Consider the following 23,421-nt stretch of genomic DNA (forward strand, 5'->3'; position numbering starts at 1 on the left):
GCTTTTCTTTCCCTTTTTTTCTCTCCTTTGAAGTATGATTGGGTTCTCATTTAAGGGTTATAACATGGCTCTTTCCTAGTTGTTAGGCATTCATAAGTGCCATTGCTGTACGGTGTTGTTTTCCTAGGCCTTCCGTGGCGCGGTTTTACCTTTGTTAAATTTGTATAAACAGTTGTACAAAAAAAATGACCCTTCGACTTTGAGGGTTTCTGTTCTAGGAATGAACTAGACCTTTGATCAGAATGTCCTGAAGCAGAAGCCTCCATTTGTTGTTCTGAGGCCAAATGACCTGTATTTGTCTGTATGAGTGCGAATAGTAGTCCCTCGGCACATGCTTTTGCTGTCTTCAGAAAGTTCTGCTTACGGCTAATAAAAGGAGGTGAAGGGTCATGCCCCTATTTCGAACCGGACAGAAACCTCCTTCTGGGTCAGGTGGCTTCGCTCTCTGAAATGCCAGTGTAGTGTTTGGGTTGTGAGGGAATCCCTGGTAGTATGTGGGAACCCACATGCAGATTAACCTGGACTCATATTGAGACCAGCTGAGCTCTCAGTACCCGGTATGACAGGTATGACCGTGTCTGTTGAACTAACTTCCATTGTCACCTGGTGCTTCTGTTTTGAAGGGGGTGGGGTCCAGCTCCTCAGCCGGCCACCAAAGCCACCCACTGGGCTTGGTAGCTTTGTGCCCTTGTATCCGAAAGCCTTCAGCTGTGAGGTACTTCCACAGGTGAGAGATACAGAGGCAGTGAGTTTGGGCTTGTTTTTCATTTTTTTGGTGGGGAGGGCATGGTAAAAATGGTCTTAGATTCCTTCTAGAATCATGCTTCCTGGTAATTTAAATCCAGAGATCCTTTTTGACTGACTGGAAACATTCAATGTTGTTGTACCCAAATTAAACTTGGGGAGATACACTTAACAGAGGGAAGATTGGGGTCTAAACTAAGTGTCTATGAAAGGTGGTTTACTTTGTAAGCCTGTCCCCGAGAGTTCAAGTTTCTGTTTCCTTGACAAATCTGAGTTTTATGAACCTCCAAGTCAAATCTTTTTTTTGGGCCACATCCACTGATGCTCAGGGGTTATTCCTGGTTCAGCAGTCAGGAATTACTCCTGGTGTAGCTCAGGGGACCATATGGGATGCTGGGAATTGAACTTGGGTCAGCCACGTGCATGGCAAACGTGCTACCAGCTGTACTATTACTCCAGCCCCCTCCAAAGTCAATTCTTCATTGGAAGTTGCTTTTAGGGCAATAGTAGTTTCCAGATGAACAGTCGTCACAATCCTATACTCTTCTCTAAAACCAAGTGCTGTAGATAGTGTGTAAACCCAAGAGAAATTATACAGAAGTTAAGGCACTTGCCTCACGTATAGCCAAAACCAAGCTTGAAAAATCTAAGCGTCGAGTAGGCAACCATCTGTTCATACCATTATAAAAAGTATCTGAGTATAGCAGGAGTTCTTATGTCCCTTAACCCCTAAAGGAATTGGATAGGTTGGTTTTCTTCAGTTATCAAAGTTTTTGCCCTAAGTATCGGGCAGACTATCTGTCTTCACTAAAGTCATGGCTATTTCCATGACCTTTTCATATACACTCATTGCCACCAATTGGTCTCAAGTTCTGATGTATCACTTTAAACTGACATCTTACTTTGCAGTTCAGGGACTGAACCTAAGGCCATACACACACAAGGCGTGCGTACTCTATTAGCTGAACTACATCCCAGCATTTTGCTTTTGGGCCACACCCAGGAATTATTAATTATAGTGCTCAGGAATTACTCCTGGTGGTGCTTGGATGACCACATGGATGCTGGGTCAGGCATGTGCAAGGCAAGTACCCTATCCACTGGACTCTCTCTCCCAACCTTGAAACAAAGAATTTTAGACTGGTTCTTTAATCTCTCCTAAGTCACTACAGAAAGCTGAAGCATCTCCTTAACGTAGCACTCAGTCATGGTAAGTAGATTACTAGTAACCATGCAGAGGTAATCTGCAACAGCATCGTTGTGAAGAAGGGGGCACAGACGTCCATTTGTCCTGTACCCAAGTAAAATAGGGACTGGGACAACATAAACAACAGCATTTAAAATCTATTTTTATTCCTAAAGTCCAAATTAGCTAGCGGGTAGCACTGAAAATACACTTTCACTATACAAAACAGTACACACACTTCTAATGAAAGAAGCTAGATGCAGCCCTTGCTATAAAAAGCTGTAACTGAACAGAAACTAACATACTTAGTCTAAGGCCCTGGCAGTTAACTACAGAATGTCAGTTGTTCCCATTTAAATTTAAAAGCAGAAATAGCAACAATGTGGAAACTTACATTCATCAAATAGTAGCATTTAAAATATACATGACTAATAAAGTGAATTTTGAGAGGAGCCACTTCTGAGGCCTGAACCACAGTGGCCATTTGTGGACAGTGATCTCATCCAAAGGGAACGGAATAAAGGTCCTCCTCAGAGCACTACCCGGTGCCCTAAGCAGTTGGACTTCAGCAAGGAGGAATTCAGCAAGTAGTGATTGTGGACATGGGATGGAGCCGGAAGAACCTGGGAAAAAGGCCTGTCTCTCTGCTTTATGGTGTGGACCAGTGTTGCCACAACTTAAGACGAATCTTTGTCTCCAGTTAGTAGTGAAAATAATTTTTAAAAATAATCAGTTTTTGAACAATAACTTTCCAGTTCCTTCTGTGCACTGAAATGTCTGGGCTTGGGATCGGGGCCAGAGCGCACCTCAGGACTTGAACACGTGCACAGCACGCACCACGTACTGCCGGCAGATAGGACACTCACTCATGCGCTTGCCACACTTGGTGCAGGTAACCATGTGGCCACATTCCAGCAAGACACAGTCGATGACAGCATCCATGCAGATGCGGCACAGGCTATCGTCCTCCTCGTCCTGCAGCTGTAGTCGTTCGCCATCTGAAAAGCAACAGAGAAGGGGCTGTGTGCGCGGCCACCAGACAGGCTGTGCACGCGGCCACCAGACAGGCTGTGCACCCGTCTCCCGAGTGACACCGCCCACCTGGTGGTACCAGCATGGGGGGAAAAAAGCCCACCTTCCTTGCACTTCGGTTCCAACAGTAGAAATGGCACTAGTTTTGCGAAGGATGAGGTGCTTAGAGCTTAAGAGCAGCTTATGAACTACCACCATGTTATTCCACTTTATGAAAATACACATGCAAAAGCTTTGTCGTAAAATGTTTAAACAAAATGATTAAGTCTTCAGTTGTCCCACACCTGTTGTGTGTGTGGCCTTACTGAATGCGCCAAGGAGCCCATCGAGGAAGGCACATCCCAAGCCTTGGGTCTTCTGTCCCTAGCCATGCTGGTACTGCTGGGGTCAGTCTACATGGAAGAATCTCCCTCTGGGACTGACTTAGGTTCTGAGAAAATTCAGCCTCTAGAGAAGATTGCTTATTCGGAGTCATGTTGAACTCAACCTGAGGGTTGGTCATAGAATTCTCCATACTGAGGTTTTCCTTTCTATATAGGGATCGGTAGGTTTCATTGATCTCTGTGGGCATGGCTAAGGGGGGAAAAGTTTAAACTTAAGAAGGGCTAGTGGGGTCCGGAGCAATAGCATAGCGGGTAGGGCATTTGCCTTGCACGCAGCCGACCTGGGTTCGATCCCCAGCATCCATATGGTCCCCCAAGCACCGCCAGGAATTAAAAAAAAAAAAGGGGGCTAGTAGTTTGTGCATTTCAGAAAAACTGGTATAAAAGATTTCTATAACCTGCAGTCTTTTTTTTTTTTTTTAAATAAAACACCATGAGGTACAGTTGTAGACTTACAAATTTTTGTGCTTGGGTTTCATTTATACAGTGATCTAGTATCCATCCCTCCACCAGTGCCCATTCTCCATCACCAATGATCCCAGTATTCCTCCTACCCCCCACCCTCATCCCCCATCCCACCCCGCATCTACAACTTGTGGTCTTAGTTCATGGATGGCTCTGTAGAGTGAAAGTCTGAGCCTTTGTCTCCGGTCCTACATGGACAAGTCCTTTCTTAGACAAATTCTAAGCTTAATGCAGTGAGGATCTGAGTTTGTCAGGGCGATATTTGGAAAGTTTATTGGGGTGAGTCTTGGTCAAGTGGCCGAAGGCAATCGAATTTGGAAAATTTCAATTGTATTCAAAATATGCATGCACACACTTAGAGACTGAAACAAGATGATCTTTAAGCACTGAGTTGAGAAAATTACTCTTAATAATTGCTCGTCTTGTGGCCTCAACAAAAAACGCAGGGTAAACCATCATGAACACAGTTGGCATTTACACTGACTGAAGTAAACTCAATCCCCACCTTATTACGAAGATGCCAGTCATAGCCTGGTACCTGTGAAGCCTCAGCATATTCCTGTGTCTACTACTGTGGCTACATTTCAGAAACAGGTGTGCCAAAAAGATGATACAAAGGTCAGGGCACTTGCCTTGCATGTATCTGACCTGGGCTTGATCTCCAGCACCATTGGATCCCCTGAGCACAGCTAGGTATGGCCCAACAAAAAAATACTTCTGCTTATATGAATCTCTTTGGGGTATAAATCTATTAGATCAAATAAATTCCATCATAACTAGTTTCATATACAAAACGATCTCAAGTTATGGAAAGCTTAAGTCTAGATAAGAATAAAACATTTGGGGCGAAGTGATAGTAGAGTGGGTTGGGCTTTTGTCTTGCACTAGGCCAACCTGGGTTCGAACACCCTTAGTTTACTCTAAGCATGCTGAGTGGTCCCAAACCAAAAAAGCAACAAAAAAACCCATACCATCTTAATGCAGCTGGATTTGTTCCCCAACCCCCGCCCCCCGTCTATCAGTGCCTTTTCTACTTCAAAAAAAAAAAAAACAAGTTCCTAATCTCAGCTTTTGAAGACTTATACAGAAACCTACTACTAGATGCTATAAACTACTTTATGTCTTGGTTCAAGGGGATTTTTCCCCCTACTCTTAACTCAGTTGAAGTTTTTTAAATCCTAGGTATATGCCTGCAGATGATTTAATGAGAAATCACATTTTTGTAGAGACAGGGAATTTCCTTTGGGGGGAGGGTATCTAAAAAATTATGGCAAGAAAAGCCAGAGTGAAAAAATGATCATCTGACTTTGGCAGTGGTCTCAGAACCAACATCATTATCAAGATAACTTGGTACTTAACAAATCTACAAATCTAACAATCAGATTCATATTCACACTTGAAAAAAGGACAGGTTGGGGGCTGGAGCTATGATAGCACAGCGGGTAGGGCGTTTGCCTTGCATGCGGCCGACCCAGGTTCGATTCCCAATATCCCATATGGTCCCCTGAGCACCGCCAGGAGTAACTCCTGAGTGCAGAGCCAGGAGTAACTAACCCCTGTGCATGTGTGACCCAAAAAGAAAAAAATAAAGGAAAAAAGGACAGGTTTCCAAATAACAAAATTTTAAATAATTCTGTTAAAAAGTCTAGTGTTTCAAAGCTTAAGGACTGATACTAATGGGGGGTGGAGGAGAGAGAAACATACAGGACTTCTGGTTTTCTTCGTTCTCTTTGTACAGCCGGTTCACTTTCTCTACCAGTTCCCATTTTTCGCAGCAGCCAGAATAATTGACAAAGTTCCGAGCCAGGATTTCCTTCAGCTGGCGCACACTCATCCCTTCCACGTCCTCAAGGCTTGACAGGTCAGACAGCGAAGCTCTCACTCGCTTTTTAGAGAGGCCAGGTGTCTGAAAACAGATCTTGCATTACCGAATGATCCTGCAAACGCCGACCTCTAGGGCAAAGCAAAACATGCTCCCCTCACCCTCCAGTCATCACCGTTCATGGGTATTTCCTCCAGTTCTCATCCTTAGGAAGCATTTATTCTGCCTTGCATTTGAACCAGAAGAAACATCCTGTACTAATCTAAATTCTGCATAGGCAGCACAGACACACTTGGCTGAACTGGCTAACATGGGCAAGATACACATGCTTCACATGTCAGAGAATCCAAATTTTATAAATCTTACCCTCTCCTCCAAGTTTTCATCATCATCGTCGTCGTCGTCATCATCGTCAACATCATCTTCTGTGTTTGCTGAAGCGATTTCACTTTGTACCTATACACATTATGGATCTGCTAAGGTCAGGAATTACGCTAGGATGCATCAACCCATAATTATCATTAGAGCATGGACTGACCCGAAGGAGGACAAGTAACCCCTGGCAGACTCCGTGTCTATGGACCCTGCTCTTGTCCTTCCCAATGAGTTAAGACACCTTAATATCATTTACCTTTACACTTAGAGTTTACCGTCCATAAATTTATCTCAAAACTCAAATTCCTGTGTTTGTGTAAACTTGTAAAATATTACAAGAGTATTAACTTAAGGAAAATGTCATCAGCGAATGCTCAAGGACATATAAATGACACCATGACATTAAAAAATTGTAAATGACTGCTCTGACGTGGAACCTCTAAGCTACAGAAACTAAAGCTCTTAGTAAGGTCAGCCAAAGTGTTAGGGACATTTCAAAGAATTCAGATCTACATGACACTGAGATACTCAAATTCTACAGAATTTGCTTTCTTGACTTCACTGATTGCTTTTAGAAATCCCTCAACAGAGCTAGAGAGAGTATGGTGGGTTAGGTGCATGTGGCTAACCCAGGTTTTCATCGCCATGTAGCATATGGGTCTCCTAAGCACCACCAGGAGTGATGTGAATACAGCCAGATATGACCTCCCTCACCGACCACCAAAAAACAACAGAAATTTCTCCACACATTCAGAGGTAATGACCAGAAATCCCTTAAATTTGGACTATTTATCTTGCGTGTATCTTTCACTCAGTAACTGTATTCTGACTATTGTATCCAAAGTCCTCCCTTTCCTAAGTGGCGTCACGTATCTCCAAAGTGGAACAAAAGTCAGATGTGTCTTTAAAATCACAGCTGGCATCTTTTGTGTTTGCGTCATAATTAGAACTCTAATTTGGGAAAATCCTAAAGCTCAAAGTTTGGACTTTGCTTCTGTTTTTGGGTCACACCTATTGGTTTGGGCAGGGAGAACAAGTAGAGCTAAGAACTGAGCTTAGGCTCCTGCATGCAAATCATGTGTGCTCAAACACTTTCAGCTGTACTCCCATGCCCCCAAAGTTGACTTTTCATTTGTCTTTCTCTGTGTGTGTGTCGCCCAGCCATGCCCAAGGCTTCTGGCACAGCGGCCCAGGAGATAATATGCTGTACCAGGGATCGAACCAGGGTCAACAGGTTGCAAGGCAAATGCTTTAACTCATGTACTATCTCACCAGCCCAGCTTAAGACTTTATAATGATTGCTTGGAAGAAAATTAGAACAAATTTCTCTTTCTTTTGTTTTTGTTTAACTGGTAGGTGGTACTCAGGGCTTACTCCCAGGGCTTTGCACTCAGGAATCATTCCTGGCAGGCGTAGGGGACCAAATGGGATACCAAGAATCAAACCCAAGTCAGATCAGCCACATGCAAGGCAAGCGCAGCCCTCCATTCCCTCTATTTTTCAATAATTCCTTCGTGGTAGAAAGCTAAATGTTAGAGAACTGATCAAAATGCTTCTTTCAGTATTTTAGGATCATTCATATACATATAATTAATATTAAGCCACTACACATTTTACACATTTCACTGAAATGATATTCTGCACTGGTATTTCTATGAAATTACGGAATAACCACATTTCTCTGATAATTTCAGACGGCTGTTTCCCATTATTTAAATCAGAATAATTTTCCTATAATGCTGAGGATTAGGTTAACTTGGATTACTGTTTCCATGGTTACTGATACTTAAATAGCCTGTAAACATTTTATTTTTTGGGCCACACCCAGTCGTGCCCAAGGCTTACTCCTGGCTCTGCACTTGGGTCAGTACTGGCAGGGTTGGGAGATCATATGGGATGCTGGAGATTGAACCGTTAGCCACATGCAAGGCAAATGCCCTACCTGCTGTACTGTGGTTCCAGCTGCAGTTTGTGAACATTCATACATAACTGGGGTTAAGAAGCTGAAGTGTGGGACTGGAGTGATAGTACAGCAAGTAGAGCTATTGCCTTGCATTCGGCAGAAATGGATTCAAGGTCCCCTGAGCGTGCTACGAGTAAGCCCTGAGCACTGCTGGGTATGGCCCAAAACCAAAACAAAAAACACAAGTGTACTGAGATCCTTCAGACAAATGACCTTGGGGCCACCCAGCACATAAAGCACTGACAAATCAGGAGAAGCTGCAGTCTACTGCAAGGAGGCAACAAGCCTTGAAAGCTGCACTGTATGTGCCCAGATTAGCCATTCACATCTTGAAGAATTAAGTCCTCATACCTGTGCCAACGTTCCAGATCCGAAGGTCCGGTCTCCACCCATTAGCTCTCCCTGAAATGAAGACAAGGTAGCCGAGGGTGCTGTATAGTTTGAAAAGAACGAATGTGTAAAAAAGCTAGAAGTCTGCGACCTGGAGGAATTGAGACTGCTTGTGTCCATGTCGTCCTCTGCCCCTAGCCCGTGATGGCACAGTACCAGATCGACCAAGTCTTCTTTTTCTCGACAGGTATCAATTGGGATGTTTCTGAGAATGAGATACTGCCGTAGATCCTTGACTTTCAGTCGCATTAACTGAGGGCGCTGAAAGGACGTCTCCTGTAGTAAGTGACAAGTGGAACATCTACGGAGATTTTCTTGTAAGACTGAACAAACGGAGCAAAAATCCTTCTTGCAGTCACAACATACGTGCTGAAGAAACAGAAAAGAAGCACTGCTAGATAGAAGCCATAGCGAAAGCACCAATTTTCTTGTTGCCGTTCTATTATGAAATTTTGTTATGGTTCTTGCAAGGTCCTCTGTGACACTATGTCTTGTCACAGGTGTTTTATGTTCTAAAAACCATGGGATCAAAATAGTTACTGCCAAGGCAGTTTAGATTCACAAGTTCACAGTCCTTTAAGTAAAACACACACTCTTATGTTAGTGAATTAAAACCTTTCCACCCCCTGGTACAAACATGTAATTAGCAGAACTAAGCTGACTTGAACCACACGGAGCAGAAAACACACACTCTCTTGCTCCTTTCCTATGCGAACAGTATCACCCGTTTAAAGTGGGCAGCATAGCAGAAAGAGAAGGTGTCTTTCCTGAGGCCAGCTCCGCAGCCCACCGGCAGTGATCTATGCTCGGCGGTGCTTCTCAACCACTCTCCCTCCAAGGCCCCTTCCGATCTTGTTTCTTTCCTGTGCCCCTCACCCTGTCCACCAGTTGGTCCCCAGGTCATGTGCCATGCTCCTTCATGGATGCAATTTCCACCTGTAGCCCCCTTGGAAAATCTTGGGGGGCCCCCAGCTGAGAAATGCTCTACAGAGACTGGAAGCCATGCCACTATCTAAATTTATAAGAAGAAACACTTAAAAGATGTGGTCATTTCTGCTTGTTGCACTGTTATCACAAGCTAATGCTTGTTCCTTGAAGTATTTTAAAAGAGCAAATTTATGATTAAGGCCTATGAGAAGACTAGATGATAATTTGTAGAATGACTTTGTCTTGAAGAACCCTTGAATGCAAGTGTTTTATGCTGAATCACAAACAGCAGTTATACTCATCTCTTAAGAATATGGATGGGCATACGGTTTTGAAGCTTGACACCGGATTAGAATAAAACATCTCTTAACAAAATTATAGACTGAATCAGAAGCATGATCAGGAAGAATCAAAGTACAAAATGTTCAGTCACTCGATGATGCCTAGTAATGTCTAGTCAGAAAATGTTTTATTTACTTAGGGTGTGAGGGAACTGCTTCCCAAGCAGTGCCTAGGGTTTCCAGGGGCCAATCATGACAAAACCTGGCTAATAATTCAATGCTTTGTTAGAACCCAAGGGCACACACATGCGAAGCATGCACTCTAATCTCTACCTGTTATCCTTTTGTATGTAACATTTCATTCAACTTACCTTCTTTCTAAAGACGGAAAATGAAAGTCCACAGGCTTTGCAAACTATATTAGGCCCTTCTGTAGGTGCTGGTGGGTATGCGGAAAAATCAGAGTTTGGTGTAAATCTGAAGGGCCCAGTGCCTCCTGCAAATCCTGACTGCTGGCCCCTGACAGCTCCGGTTCCCATGACTTCATTCAGCAGCCCACAGCATGAAGCCCACATAGATGTAGCGCCCGCCTGAAGAGAAACACAAGTAAGGACCACACAGTTATAGCCAAAGTGGAACCCAGTCTCTCTGGAATATGCAGGGAATGCCATTCTGGAAAGGTAAGTTTAAATAAGGTAAGGTAAAGGTAAAGGCCCTCCCGTTGATCGTCGATTTGCTCGAGCGGGCCCAGTAACGTCTCCATTGGAGACTTTTGTTGTTACTGTGTCTGGCATATCGAATACTCTCGGTAGCTTGCCGGGCTCTCCGAGAGGGGCGGAGGAATCGAACTCGGGTAGGCCATATTGGCCGTGTGTAAGGCAAACGCCCTACCCGCTTTATGTCACACTCAAGATCTTAGGGCCAGCCACACGTTCTAGGTGAAAAGGAAGCTCAGATAGAGAAGAGAGCACCAAATGAAGGGTGTTGTGAGGACCCTCCCAGGGTGGGAGAAGCATGCTAAAAGTAGTCAATAGACCAAACATGATTGCCACTCAATGCCTCTCTTGCAAAACACAGTACCCAAAAGAAGAGAGAGAGAACAAGGGGGAATACCCTGCCACAGAGGCAGGATGGGACGGGGGGGATGGGGGGTAGGGGGGGATGCTGGGACCCGTGGTGATGGATGACGGGCACTGGTGGAGGGATGGGCACTTGATCATTGTATAACTGAAACCCAAGCACAAAATTTGTAAGCCTATAACTGTACCCCATGGTGTTTCACTAATAAAAAAAGAAAAAAAAAAGATCTTAGAAAAACACCGTTTTCTGGTATTTCCAAAGAGTATTTGGCACTGGGAATATTCATGGCAAATTGGGTTTTATTTTCTTTTGGGGCACACCTGGTGATGCTCAGAGGTAAATCTTGGTTCTGCACTCAAAAATTACTCTTGGTGGTACTAGGGTACCATACAGGGTACCAGGAATCAAGCCTGAGTTGTCTGCTTGCAGGGCAAGCACCCTACCCACTGTAATCTCTCCCTAGCCCCTCATAAATTGCTAACAAGACATTTGTTCCCAATTTTTTTCTTTTTTTGGGGGGGAGGGTCACACCCAGTGATGCACAAGGGTTACTCCTGGCTTTGCACTCAGGAATTACTCCTGGCAGTGGTCAGGAGACCATATGGGATGCTGGGAATCGAACCTGGGTAGGCTCCATGCAAGGCAAATGCCCTTCCCGCTGTACTACCGCTCCAGCCCCTGTTCCCAATTTTATTAAAAATATAACACAACATGTGTATATGCTCGTAGAAAAAAAATACCAGCTAGAAACACATCCTGTGAAGTGTTTGGAGTATTCTTATACCAAAAAACACTGTGCCCTGTTTATCTGAAATGAAAACATCATACTATCTGGCAGCCCGACACTAGGACCAGACAGCAGGTTTCTATACACTGATGTAGATTTTCCAACTAGCATTAGGTAGAAAGAAAATAAGTTTAAAATTACTTAATTTCATTACACATTTTCGGGGGTGGTGGTATACAAAGTCTTTCAAGCAGGCCTCCGGCTTGGGGCTCACATCCAGTGATACAGGATAGCTACATGTTTCCAGCAGTTATCCTGGCAATTACTGTATATCCAGTTCTTTTAAAAATATTAAAACTATTTTAAATAGCTATGTGGGGTACTATAAAGGATTATGCTATTCTTGTTTCTACCAAGAGTAATAAGCATTATTAAACACAGGAAAAGGGGAAGGTAGAGGAGTGAGAAGCAGCAAAACAAGGTTCGAAACAGTTTAAATATCAGTCACTGCTTAAGTACTCTGATTTTGGTTGTTTTTTTTGTTTTTAGTCACACCTGTCAGTGTTCAGGGGTTACTCCTAGCTCTGTACTCAGGAATCACTCCTGGCGGTGCTTGGGAAACCGTATTGGTTTGGCCACTTGCAAGGCAAGCACCCTACCCCCTATACTATCTCTCCAGCCCCAACACGCATTGCAATTTTAGGAAAATAGTGATGCCTTTAAAAGTCAGGTTGGATGGGGCCAGAGAGAGAATACAGTGGGTCAGGAGCTTCTGCACACAGCTGACCCAGGATTGATCTCCAATACCACATATAGGTCCCCTAATTCCCTTAATTTAGCACAAGCCCTGAGCACTGTTAGGTGGCCCCCAAAGAAAACAAAAGTAAAGTAAAAGTCAGGTCAAGGGTTGGGAAGATGGCTCAGAAGGCAAGCATATAGGTGGCAGCCCTGGGTTGGATCCCAAGCACCCTCCACCAAGCACTGCACTAGGAGTAACCAGCCCTTCCAAAATAAAACCCAAGAAAAGTCAGGTTAAATTCTAATATTTCTTGTGATAAATACTTCAGACACTAGAGCACTTTCCCAAAGTGATGGAGTAATTCCAACTCCTGGGGGGATGCTGGTGTTATTCAAAGAGGAGGCAGCAGCCTGGAGTGCAACTAGGGTGTGATTTCTTTTTGTTTGCTAAAAGACAGTAAATCGGGAAAGGTGTAGTTTTTGAGAAGTGGGCAGGAGGACAAGCAAGTCTGGAAACCTCTTCGTCTATGGCCATGGTTTAAACAACAGAAGTTCTTACCAGAAATTCATTTAAAGATTGTTCTTTTGGCAATGGCGTTTTCTGAAATTCTTTCAATGGTCTGTTTTATTAAGACAACTGAAAATATTTTATCTTAAAATTTGGGGGTTGAGGGCTGGGTAAATAATCAGGTAGGGCATTTGCCAATACATGCCCCAGGTTCCCTGAGCCTGCAAGAGTAATCCCTGATTGCAAAGCCAGGAGTAAGCCATAAGCACCTCCAGGTGTGGCCCCAAAACAAACAGAAAAAAATTGGGGAGCAAGCTGTAGAAACCAAGTGGTTAAGGGGCTGCCTGGCTTGCATGCAGCTGACTCAGATTTGATCCCTGGCATCATGGTCCTCCAAGCACTGCTAGGAGTCATCCCTGAGCACAGCCAGAAGTGGCCCCCAAATTCCGAGACTAAACGATGGGCTCAGTGGACGAATGTGTCTCTAGCAGGTGCGACGTTTTGAGCTCAGTCCCCAGCACTCCCCAGTGGAGTGTGACCCAGGCAGCTCTGCCATTATGTAGTCTCCAGCACAGCACAACCCAAGGTGGAAGCAGGTGGCCTAATGATAACGACAAAGGGAGGGGAAAGGAAAGAAAAGGGTTACTTTGCATATGACACCTTTGGGGAAAACAGTACCTCAACTACATCAAGTTCCACTGGAATAAACTTTTATTCATTCCAAGAGTTCGAAGAACTGACGTTTTTGAGTTTCCTACTGACCTGTTCAATAAAAAATTAAATAGTTGTGTTAGCTTTCATCCCCTTTCTGATCTTGGGGGATGATGTCTCCCCAACTCCTGTGAAAGTTCCTTGTGGACAGAATTTCTTTCTTCACAGCATCTATTTCCACCTTAAGTAAATAATAACTGATTTATCTCTTTAAAGGCAAAGTAGTAGTATTTAACTTTTGCATACTACCTACAAAGTTCAAATTGTCTCTTGTTGAAAAAGAACGAAGGTAAAAATTCTTACCCAGAAAGTAAAAAATGTCCAGTAATTTTCCCTTTTCTATTTTTTTTAATTAATTCATTCATGGGGGGGGTGTTGGATAATACCTGGCGATGCTCAAGGGTTACTCTTGGTCCTGCACCCAGGAATTACTTCTGGCGGTGCTTGGGGGACCATATGGGATGCTGGGAATTGAACATCAGTGGGTCATGTGCAAGGCAAACACACCACCTGATGTATTATTGCTCCGCTCCCCCTTTTTCTTTTTTAAAATGTTTGCTACCAACTCCTTTGGTCAGAACCCTGATGATTTTGTTATTTCCTGTACTTTAGTTAAATGCCTTCCCTTTGAGGCTGTTACCCATGACAGGGACTGCACATATACCTGGCTGTGGTGCCTGCCAGATGTCACTGAGGGATTGCAGCCTGGTGCTAAATGAGGCTTATGCTGCCTCGGTTGTGCCTGCACAGTGTGGCGCTCACTGCGGGTTGCTGCAGTCACGGTCCTCCCGTTGTTCATCGATTTGCTCGAACGGGCCCAGTAACGTCTCCATTGGAGACTTTGTTGTTACTGTGTTTGGCATATCGAATACGTCACGGGGAGCTTGCCAGGCTCTGCAGTGCGGGCGAGATACTCTCGGTAGCTTGCCGGGCTCTCCGAGAGGGGCGGAGGAATCGAACTCGGGTCGGCCATGTTGGCTGCGTGCAAGGCAAACGCCCTACCGCTGTGCTATTGCTCCTTCCTTGCAGGTTGCTGCAGTGCCCATAAATGTGCAGACACATTAAGCCACTGGTCTCCCAGTGAAACTCTTCCTTTTTCTGGGGTGGTGGTTTGGGTGTGGTTCTTAGGTACTCCTAACTCTGTGCTCAGGGATCATTCCTGATGGTACTTGGGGGACCATATGGGGGTCCGGGGATCAAACCTGGGTCAGCCATAGTCCACCTTTCTTGCTGGACTATCTCGGGCTCTTTTTAGAGGCAGGGGGCCCACATCCGGCTGTGGTCAGGAATCACTCCTGGTGGGGGTTGAACCCGTATGCTATGCAAGGCCACCCTACCCACTGCACTATCGGTCTAGCCCTACTAAGACTCCCTTGAAAAACACTGTCCTACACTTTGTTCTAATAGATCAGGTTTACTTGAAAATTAAGACAAATTTCATACCATGTTAATGAGTATGATCATTAAAATTCCTGACTAAAAATATTAGCAGCGATGTAAAAATTTTCTTTTAGTAAACAAGTAAAATCCCTGTTAAACTGCAATATTTAAAGATGACAGTAGGGGCTGGAGCAATAGCACAGCAGGTAGGGCATTTGCCTTGCACGCAGATGACCTAGGTTCGATTCCCAGCATCCCATATGGTCCCCTGAGCACCGCCAGGAGTAATTCCTGTGCATCGCCGGGTATGACCCAAAAAATAAAAAATAAAAAAATAATAAAATAAAGATAACAGTAACAGTATCATCTTATGCCTCATACTTATGTAAAGGGGGAGGGAGTTTCCCCTTCTGCCCCCAAAAGAGGAAAATAATAAACCACTTGTTTTTCTCATTATAAAAAAATTTTCAAGGAGTGAGCCAAAGAGATAGTACAGCAGTTGGAGTGCTTGGCTGGCATGCAGTCAACCTGGGTTTGATCCCCAGCACCCCATCTGGTTCCCCTCCACTCCCACAAAGCTGCCAGAAGTGATCCAAAAAACAAAGGTTAAGTAAACCCTCAGTGTTTCCCCAGCCAAAAACATATTGCTGGGGTCAGAGAGATAGTACAGCAGGTAGAGTGCTTGCTTTGCACATAGCTGATCCAGGTCTGATCCCCAGCATCCCATATGGTCCCCCAAGCACCTCCAGGAAAGATTTCTGAGTGCAGGGCCAGGAGTAATCCAAGCATTGCCAGGTGTGACCCCCCCAAAAAAAATGAAAAATAAAAACATGTTGTTGTGACCTAATATTTGCTACAAGTCAGCCAAAGACGATAGCAGAGGGAAAGTAGTAACAGTAAAGGCAAAATGAGAATTAGTTTTCGCTCTCATTCTGTAAAGTTAATATTGGGACAAATACCTTCCACTGAGAGAATAATGTCCTAACACAGTACTCAGAACCAAACTGAAAAGTAAAAATTCTGACTAGCAAATAAAAAATTTGCTTATTCTTATTCTCCAAATGTAGCATACTTGTTCAGAAGTTTGAAACAGTGGAAGCCCAGTTACTAGTTTTATTTGGAGTTATCTTTCTTTCCTCAACCAGCCATTAACAGGGGTTAATGCCCTTCCTTGTTGCTCACCCAACCTTGGTTGGATCATCATCACAGCAGTCTCCAGAGCACTGAGCCAGAAGTCAACCCTGAGCACTACCTTGTGTGTCCCAAAATACAAAAATAAAACAAAAACTTGAATTTGTTTCCCCTTGAGGTATTGTTTCTGGCACTGCAGTTGCAGATATGAAAGTGATCACTTACATGAGTGAACCTCCCCAGAATCCTGTCCTGTGCCACAAGAGCTGGTACGGCTGGTGTCACTGCCTCTTGCTTAAGGAATATAAAACTGCTCTTAGTGGTTGCCTGAGAACTGGTCTACAAAACTGAGCTGGGGGTTGGGGAGGGCACATGCAGGAGGTCGCTAAGACAATGGTGGAGGGAAGCAGATACTCTGGTGGAGGGTGAGGCGTTGGAATGTTCTGCGCGTGAAACCCTATCATGAACAGTCTTGCAATCATGGTGCCTAAAACAAAGCTTAAATTCTAAAAAGATAGTGAAGGCTAGGGAGAGTATGTCTGGTAAGGTGCTTGCTTGCCTACACAGCTGAACAGGGTTTGAGCCCCAGCCTGCCTTCTGGTTCCCCAAACACCACCAAGAATGAGTCCTCAGCCAGAGCCAGTTGTTAGCCCTGAGCTCAATCAAGCGTGCCTCCCCCAACCCCGTAATAAAAGAGCAGTAGCTGGATTCACCAGGAAGGCCTTTAAGGGCTAGAGCGAGATGGTACAACAGGTAGGGAGCTTGCCTTGCACACGGCCAACCTGGGTTCGATCCATGGCATCCACGTGGTTCCCCAAGTCCTGCCAGGAGTGATCTTTAAGAACCTCTGGATGTGCCCCCCCTCCAAAAAAAAACACCTTACCAAGGGGGTCTTGAAATATATTACACCTGAAAAATAATAGCCCTAAAGATTCAGTCTGGGCATCAAGACTCCTGTCTGGATTTCTCTAGACACTATAGTCTCGTGTTACACTGGTATCTAATGCCAATTCTTTTTTTTTTCTTTTTTCTTTTTGGGTCACACCGGGTGATGCTCAAGGGTCACTCCTGGCTCTGCCCTCAGTAATCACTCTTGGCGGTGCTCCGGGGATCATATGGGATGCTGGGAATTGAACCCGAGTTGGCCGCGTGCAAGGCAAATGCCCTACCAGCTGTGCTATCACTCCAGCCCCTCTAATGCCAATTCTTTTTTTTTTTTTGACACCGGGCGATGCACAGGGGTTCCTCCTGGCTCTGCACTCAGGAATTACTCCTGGCAGTGCTCAGGGGACCATATGGGATGCTGGGAATCGAACCCAGGTCGACCGCGTGCAAGGCAAATGCCCTACCTGCTGTGCTATCACTCCAGCCCTCTAATGCCAATTCTTATACTGTTTTTTTTCCCCCAAAAGATGCACCAGATTTAGCAGGCCAATGATACTACATTTCACTCCCTATTTGGAATGGGTTTAAAATGCATAGATTTAGGGCCGGAGTGATAGTACAGTGGGTTGGGTGCTCGCCTTGCACATGGCTAACTATATGTATATAAAACCATATATATATACATATAATTTTGGTGTTTTATTGGTAACACCAATTGCAGAACATAACTTTAGCTGGGCAGCCCATTTAATCTTGATAATATGCCACGAAGTTAGCATCATAGCTGATGAAACAGCAGTTCTTTCCATTTTGTTGAGTGAAGACAGAATGACAGAGAAGGTAGATCTGTGACCCAGGAAGTGTTATACCAAGCATGTTTAAGTTTCTTTGCTAAAACTTATCAACCCAAAGAGTTGAAAGTATTCCTTGCATTTGCTTCTTCCTAGAGAACAAATTAAACACCCTACTTTCTATAGGAGTGTAAATGAAGGTGTTATCCGCAAACCTAACTTAATTAGTATCACTGGGACTGAGGATTGCCTTTCCAAAGCTGTGTCACACAGCAGTAAGAGACCACTGACTGGGCGGAGGAGACAGGCAGTCTCAGTCACAGTCACAGGCGGAGGAGACACTGTGTTAGAGCCACACCAGGCAGTGCTAAGGATTTCCCCACCAAAGCTTTGTTTTAAACCCTAAACCTTCAACATGGTAAAATTCAAGGACCATGTGCTAAACATGAAAAGATGTTTCAGGGGCCGGAGGAATAGGATAGCCACGTAAGGTGCTTCCCTTGTACACCACCTTGAGTTCAATCCTTGGTACCCCGTATAGTCCTGAGCAATGCCAGGAGTGATTTCTAAATGTAACCTCTTCAGGGGTGGCCAAAAAAACAGAAAAGATGTTTCAAATCTTAGCAACGTTATATTAAAAAGATCTTCCATTTTAAAATCGCAATTAAATTTTTCTATAGAACTTAAAGCAAAGTAGAAGAAACAGTTGATACAATCAAAAATCTTCACCTTTTGGCCAGAGATAGTACTGTGGGTAGAGTGCTTGCCTTGCATGTGGCCAACCCGGGTTCAATCCCTGGCATCCCATATGGTCCCCTGCGCACTACCAGGAGTGCTTCCTCAGGGCAAAGCCAAGAGTTATGCCTGAGCATAACTGGGGGTGGCCCCCAAACCAAAAAAATTTTCACCTTAGAGTCATTTGAGAAATACGGTTCTTAGCACGCTGAACTTCTCATTGAAACTTCTTTGTGAATTGAAATATAATATGCAGGGTACACTACTTGCTTAATCACCAAATATCAGACCATACACATCAAAGGAGAGAATTCTACACAAAGGAGAAAATCCTAGTTACTATCTCATACAATTTGGACATGAAAGATGTGGCAAAAAAAACAGATTCTGATCTTAAAAAATATAACATTTGCAGGAAAGACCTCTATCCAAATAGATTGGTTGTTAAAATAATGTATGCTGGAGACCATAAATGGTAGTTTCCTGTTTGGATTTTTTTTTTCTCTTTGATGCACAGGGTTACTCCTGGCTCTGCACTCAGGAATTACTTCTGGAGGCACTCTGAAGACCACAGGAGATGCTGGGGATTGAACTCAGGTTGGCCACGTGCAAAGCAAATACCCTACCCACTGTACTATCGCTGCAGCCCCCAACCCTGTTTTTTAAGTGGTATATTTGATCCTTTGCACCACTAGGAGAAAATTGCATTCAGTAGATAACTATCTCCTAACATCTTGTTATGAGCTTGGAAGAATGCACATTAGTATAATTAAAGGAGAAATCAATATAAATATTGGAAAACAAGAGTCATTAAATCTAACAGGACACCAATATGAGTTTTGTTTTTATCTCATAGATATTACTCTAAGGACAGTTACTAGAATCTTTGTGAGATAAAACCTATTTCAAGTCAGTTCCTAAAGGGAAAGAGTAAAGAAAATATGTGTTCATATGTATTCTAAAATCAGCTGCTCCTGGAGTGAAGATTTACTTATCTACTTGTTTAGTCTAGAGAGTAATTTTAACTCCACTTAAGAATCTACTAGAGGGGTCAGAGAGAGTTCAGCCCATGTGGGCCAGGTTTGATCCCCAGATTCTATATGATCCTTTGAACACTGCTCAGGGGACAATCTGGCTGTATCCCAGCAACATACTGATGTAGCCCCAGAGCACATCTGGGTGTGGCCACCCCCACAAAAAACATATATATATATATATATAAAATTCCAGAACATTTAGCAATCACGGACTGAGCATATAATCTACAGATAAGCATAGCCCACAATCAATTTCAATATCAAACAAAATTAAGTAGTCCAAGCCCTATATTGTAAATCGTTTTCACAAAAAAAAAAAATCAAAACCCTGATGTCATCTTGCTCAGTGTGATATCTATTTAGGTCAGCATTTTGCTTCATAAAAATAGACCTTTTCAACTACCATCAAACTTTGTTTCTAAAATTTTAACTACAAAGACAGCATCTTCCATTTAAATTTAAAACACTTTTTGGGGCCAGAAGGATAGTATGGTGGCAGGGAGGACGCTTGCTTTGCATGCGGATAACAAGGGTTCATTTACCAGGATCCCATATGGTCCCCTGAGCCCTGCCAGGAGTGATCCCTGAGCACAGCTTGGTGTAGGCCAAAAACAAAAAACAAAAATCAAAACGCTAAAAATATGATTAAAAGAAATTAAGGGAGGCCAGAGAGATGGTACAGTGGATAAGGCATCTGCTTTGCACATGGCCAACCTGGGTTTGATCCCATATGGTCCCCCACATGGGCCATATCCCATATGATTCAGTAAGCACTGCCAGGAAGATCCCTGAGCACAGAGCCAGGTGTGGCCCCCAAACAAAAAGCCATTAATCAATGGAACAGTACCAAATTCTCTCCTACATTTAGCTCCTTGATGTGCAACAAGAATCTGAAAGCATTCAAAGCATTGAAAAGATTTCTGCATTGTACAGAGTAAAATAACGATTTTCAGGAGTTGCTTTTGGATATTTAATAATCTAGAAAGCCCTTACAACCATCTATTTCAATGCAAAATTAAAAGTTACCTATTCCAAAACCCTCCCCTGTAACCAGAAATAGCATGGTTCTTGGGGATTTTGCCCTGGTTTTTTTTTTTTTTTTTTGCGACCTCACATCACATTCTACCTTGTGTCACTGTACACTTAAAGGACGGGGCTGTATTTCCAACCTCTTCGCTTGTGGCTGTCTCCCTCTTAGCTCACACTCCGAGGATTTGTGAGCTTTGCTGGTTTCTAGTCACACGACAAGCCCCTTGTTCATAAGATCCATTTCCCACCCCCCTTCACACCTCCTTGGCGACCTCGGTTCTATATACTGCACTGAAATCCTTGGAGGCTTGCTTTTTTGTTTTTTTTTTGGGGGGGGGGGGGTTGGGGGAGGCTAGGGCCACACCTGGCGGTGCTCAGGGGGCTACTCCACACTCTGCACTCAGGCGGTGCTAGGGGAAAGGGGCAGACCGCATGAGACGCCGGGGATCGAACCCGGGTCCGCCGTCCGCCAGGCAGGCGCTCGACCCACTGTGCTCTCTCTCGGTCCCCTTCACTGTGTCAAGCCCGCGCTGTCGTACCGCCTTTCCCACCGCGCTCTTCCTGGCGACGAATGCAGCCACCGACCAAAAACCCTCTGCCTCGGCCCCACCTGCTACGTCCTGGGCAGATGGATGAGCCGCTGCACGCTGGTGGGGACTCCTGAGGACTCCCAGCGACCCGGCGGCGAGAACCGGCTCCGCAAAGGAGGCCAGAATCAGCCGCTTCCCCCTCGGCCCGAAACTTCTCACTCGGGGACGCTCCCACGCGCTCACACCCACCTCGGAGCAGTCAAGCTGTCAGATTCCTTCCTGCGTACCTAGCGGCGACCGAGGCGCGGCTCCCTCGCCAGCGCGCCGGGTCACGGCCACGGGGTGCAGAGGTCGGGGGGGGCGTCGCCGTCCCCGACGCGCCGCCTCGCGCCCCCCCCGTTCGCCCGCGCCCGGCCTCCCGACGTCCCGCGCCGCTCCGGTCGCTGCCGTTCTGCGCATCCCGGCCCGCGAGTCCCGTGACGTGCCCCGCGGCCGGGTGAGCCCAAGAACCCGGGGCGCGGGAAGGCGCGGCGCGGGCCGGGGCTCGGCGGGCGCGGGGGGCTGCCGCGGCCCCGACCCCAGGAGGCGCCCCGGCCCGGCGCCGCGAGGGGCCCAGCCCGGCGGGAGCGCGGCGGGCGCCCGACCTGCCCCCCCCCTCGGCGGCCTGACGGGCGGCGCCATCCGGGGTCAGGAGGTCGTGGAGCCCCGAAGCTCCGTCCCGGGCCGCGGGGCGCCCCCCGCGAGGCTCCCCACGCCGCCGGGACCCCCCTCGGCGGATCTGACGTGCCGGCGGGACCACCCGCGAGGCGAAGGGAAGGCAGGTCGGGCGCCCCGGCCGGGAGGAGGGAGGGGCAGAAGGGCCGCCCGCGCGCACCGTCCCCTCACCTTCATGGCCGCGACCGCCGCGTCCGCGCCGGCTCTGCCCGACGACTCTGCACCATACCAGCTCCTCACACCACCGCCCTCCTCCGAGGCGGCGAGCGCGGCTCCTCCCGGAGCGCTCCGGCGTCCCGACGTCAGGGGCGTGGCCACGCCCACCGCGAGCGGCGGCCGGGACGGCCAATCCGGAGCCGGCGCTCGGGGGGCCGGTCACCAGAGCCAATGGGGTGGCGGCAGCGGGGCGGAGCCGGGCCGCGCCGGGTGCGGAAGACTCCACTCGGCCCGAAGCCCTGGGCCGGCTTGGGCGTGGCGGCCGGCGCCGGGCCCGGCGCGCTCCCTGCGCGGCGGCTGAGCTAGGAGTCGGCGTCCCCAAGGCGACCTGCGCGGCGGGGATTTGGCTTTGGCTGGGTCGTCAAATTCCCGGGGCCGTGGGGGCGGGAGGGGGCGTGGCAAGCTTGGAAAAGCCGGCCGGGCGCGAGGCTTTTGTTGTACCTGTCAGAGCTGGGCCTCAGGGCCGCACCGACGTTCGAACCTCGCGTCGACCTCCGGATCGGAGGCTCCTCTGAGTCGTGACAGCTGCGCCCGCCACGGCCGACTTCAAAACAATAGGCTTTATCGAAAACACTTGGAGAGCTAAGGACTCGGACGAGCTGCTCCTTGAGAGCCCCGTGCAGAGCCGCCGACAACGAGCGAGTTCGGCGGAGCGGGTGGACGGAGGAGAAACTGAGGCGGCGAATGACAGCATCGGTCTCTTCTGCCTGCCTGGCTGACAGCGGCTGCTTTGCCTAGGCTTGTTCTCGCGTCCCACCCAAACAGTATTTAATTAAGGAACGAAGGTGTCGATTTAGTTCTCAGGAGGACCTAAAATCGTTGGCTTCTGTTAACATCGTTTTTGTTATCTAGCCTGTATTAGGTAAAAGCTCGAAGCCACACCACTCCCGTTGGCTGAAATAATACCAATTATTTAGCTTACATTTGACATTTTTTGGGGGGGTTGTTCGTTTGTTTTTGTGGTGCTGCACCCGAATGTACTCGGGAATCACTCCTGGTGGGCTTGAGAGACCATATGGGGTACCAGGAATAGAACCCTGGTGGGCTGCGTGCAAGTCAAGCGCCCTACCCGCTGTACTGTCTATCTAGCCCCCCCCCCCCATTTCCTTGTTTTTCTTGCTCAAATCATGTAATTTGATTTCTTACCCTACATAATCTTGAAATATCTTCCTTGGAAAAACGCCCCATGTCGAAGCAGCATCCGCCCTTTCCTGAAAAAAAAAAATACAGATTTTTCTGAGGCACAAAGAAACTCAAAAGACTTGCTTGGGGATTCAAAGTTGTATTTCCCCTTTATTCGGAATGAAGCAGTAGGTCGACCTCAAGAGTTAGTGAAAAATACTCGAAGATGCTCCACAGCACAAGCCATCAAGGGAATGGAAATCAAAAGTGCTGTGAGATGCAGCTTCACATCCACTAGGAGGACTTTGTTTTATTTTGTCTGGGGGCCACTCTCAGCGGTACGCAGGAGTTTCTCCTGGTTCTACACTCGGGAATCACTCCTGGCGGTGCTGGGAGGATCATATCAGAAACCAAGGATCCAACCCAAACGGGTCTCAAGCGCCCTACTGCTGTACTATTGACTCGACCCCAACCACTTGGATGACTTAAAAAAGTAAGAGTTATTGAAGACGTGAAGAA

The 23,421-nt window shown here is 46.3% G+C and overlaps 1 protein-coding gene across 1 annotated transcript; it reads right to left on the minus strand.

Annotated features, from left to right (window-relative positions):
* Positions 1 to 2,104: 2,104 nt before the first annotated feature.
* RNF34 (ring finger protein 34) lies at positions 2,105 to 21,853 on the minus strand. The gene is made up of 6 exons (XM_056107143.1): positions 21,736 to 21,853; positions 9,940 to 10,158; positions 8,322 to 8,729; positions 5,999 to 6,088; positions 5,515 to 5,716; positions 2,105 to 2,928 (listed from the first exon to the last, which is right to left on the minus strand). Exons 1-6 carry the CDS (start codon positions 21,739 to 21,741, stop codon positions 2,738 to 2,740), a joined length of 1,116 nt encoding a protein of 371 aa, XP_055963118.1. The 5' UTR covers positions 21,742 to 21,853; the 3' UTR covers positions 2,105 to 2,737.
* Between the last annotated feature and the right edge of the window lie 1,568 nt (positions 21,854 to 23,421).

This window comes from Sorex fumeus, unplaced genomic scaffold (assembly GCF_029834395.1).
Source record: "Sorex fumeus unplaced genomic scaffold, SorFum_2.1 ptg000155l, whole genome shotgun sequence".
Taxonomy (NCBI): domain Eukaryota; kingdom Metazoa; phylum Chordata; class Mammalia; order Eulipotyphla; family Soricidae; genus Sorex; species Sorex fumeus.

Bases quoted from the DNA above. Each gene is read 5' to 3' on its own strand.
- RNF34 (XM_056107143.1), bottom strand. The intron at 6,089-8,321 runs GTATGAGGACTT...TAATGTGTATAG, and splicing joins GATCTGGAACGTTGGCACAG to GTACAAAGTGAAATCGCTTC. The intron at 5,717-5,998 runs GTAAGATTTATA...ATCTGTTTTCAG, and splicing joins ATGAAAACTTGGAGGAGAGG to ACACCTGGCCTCTCTAAAAA.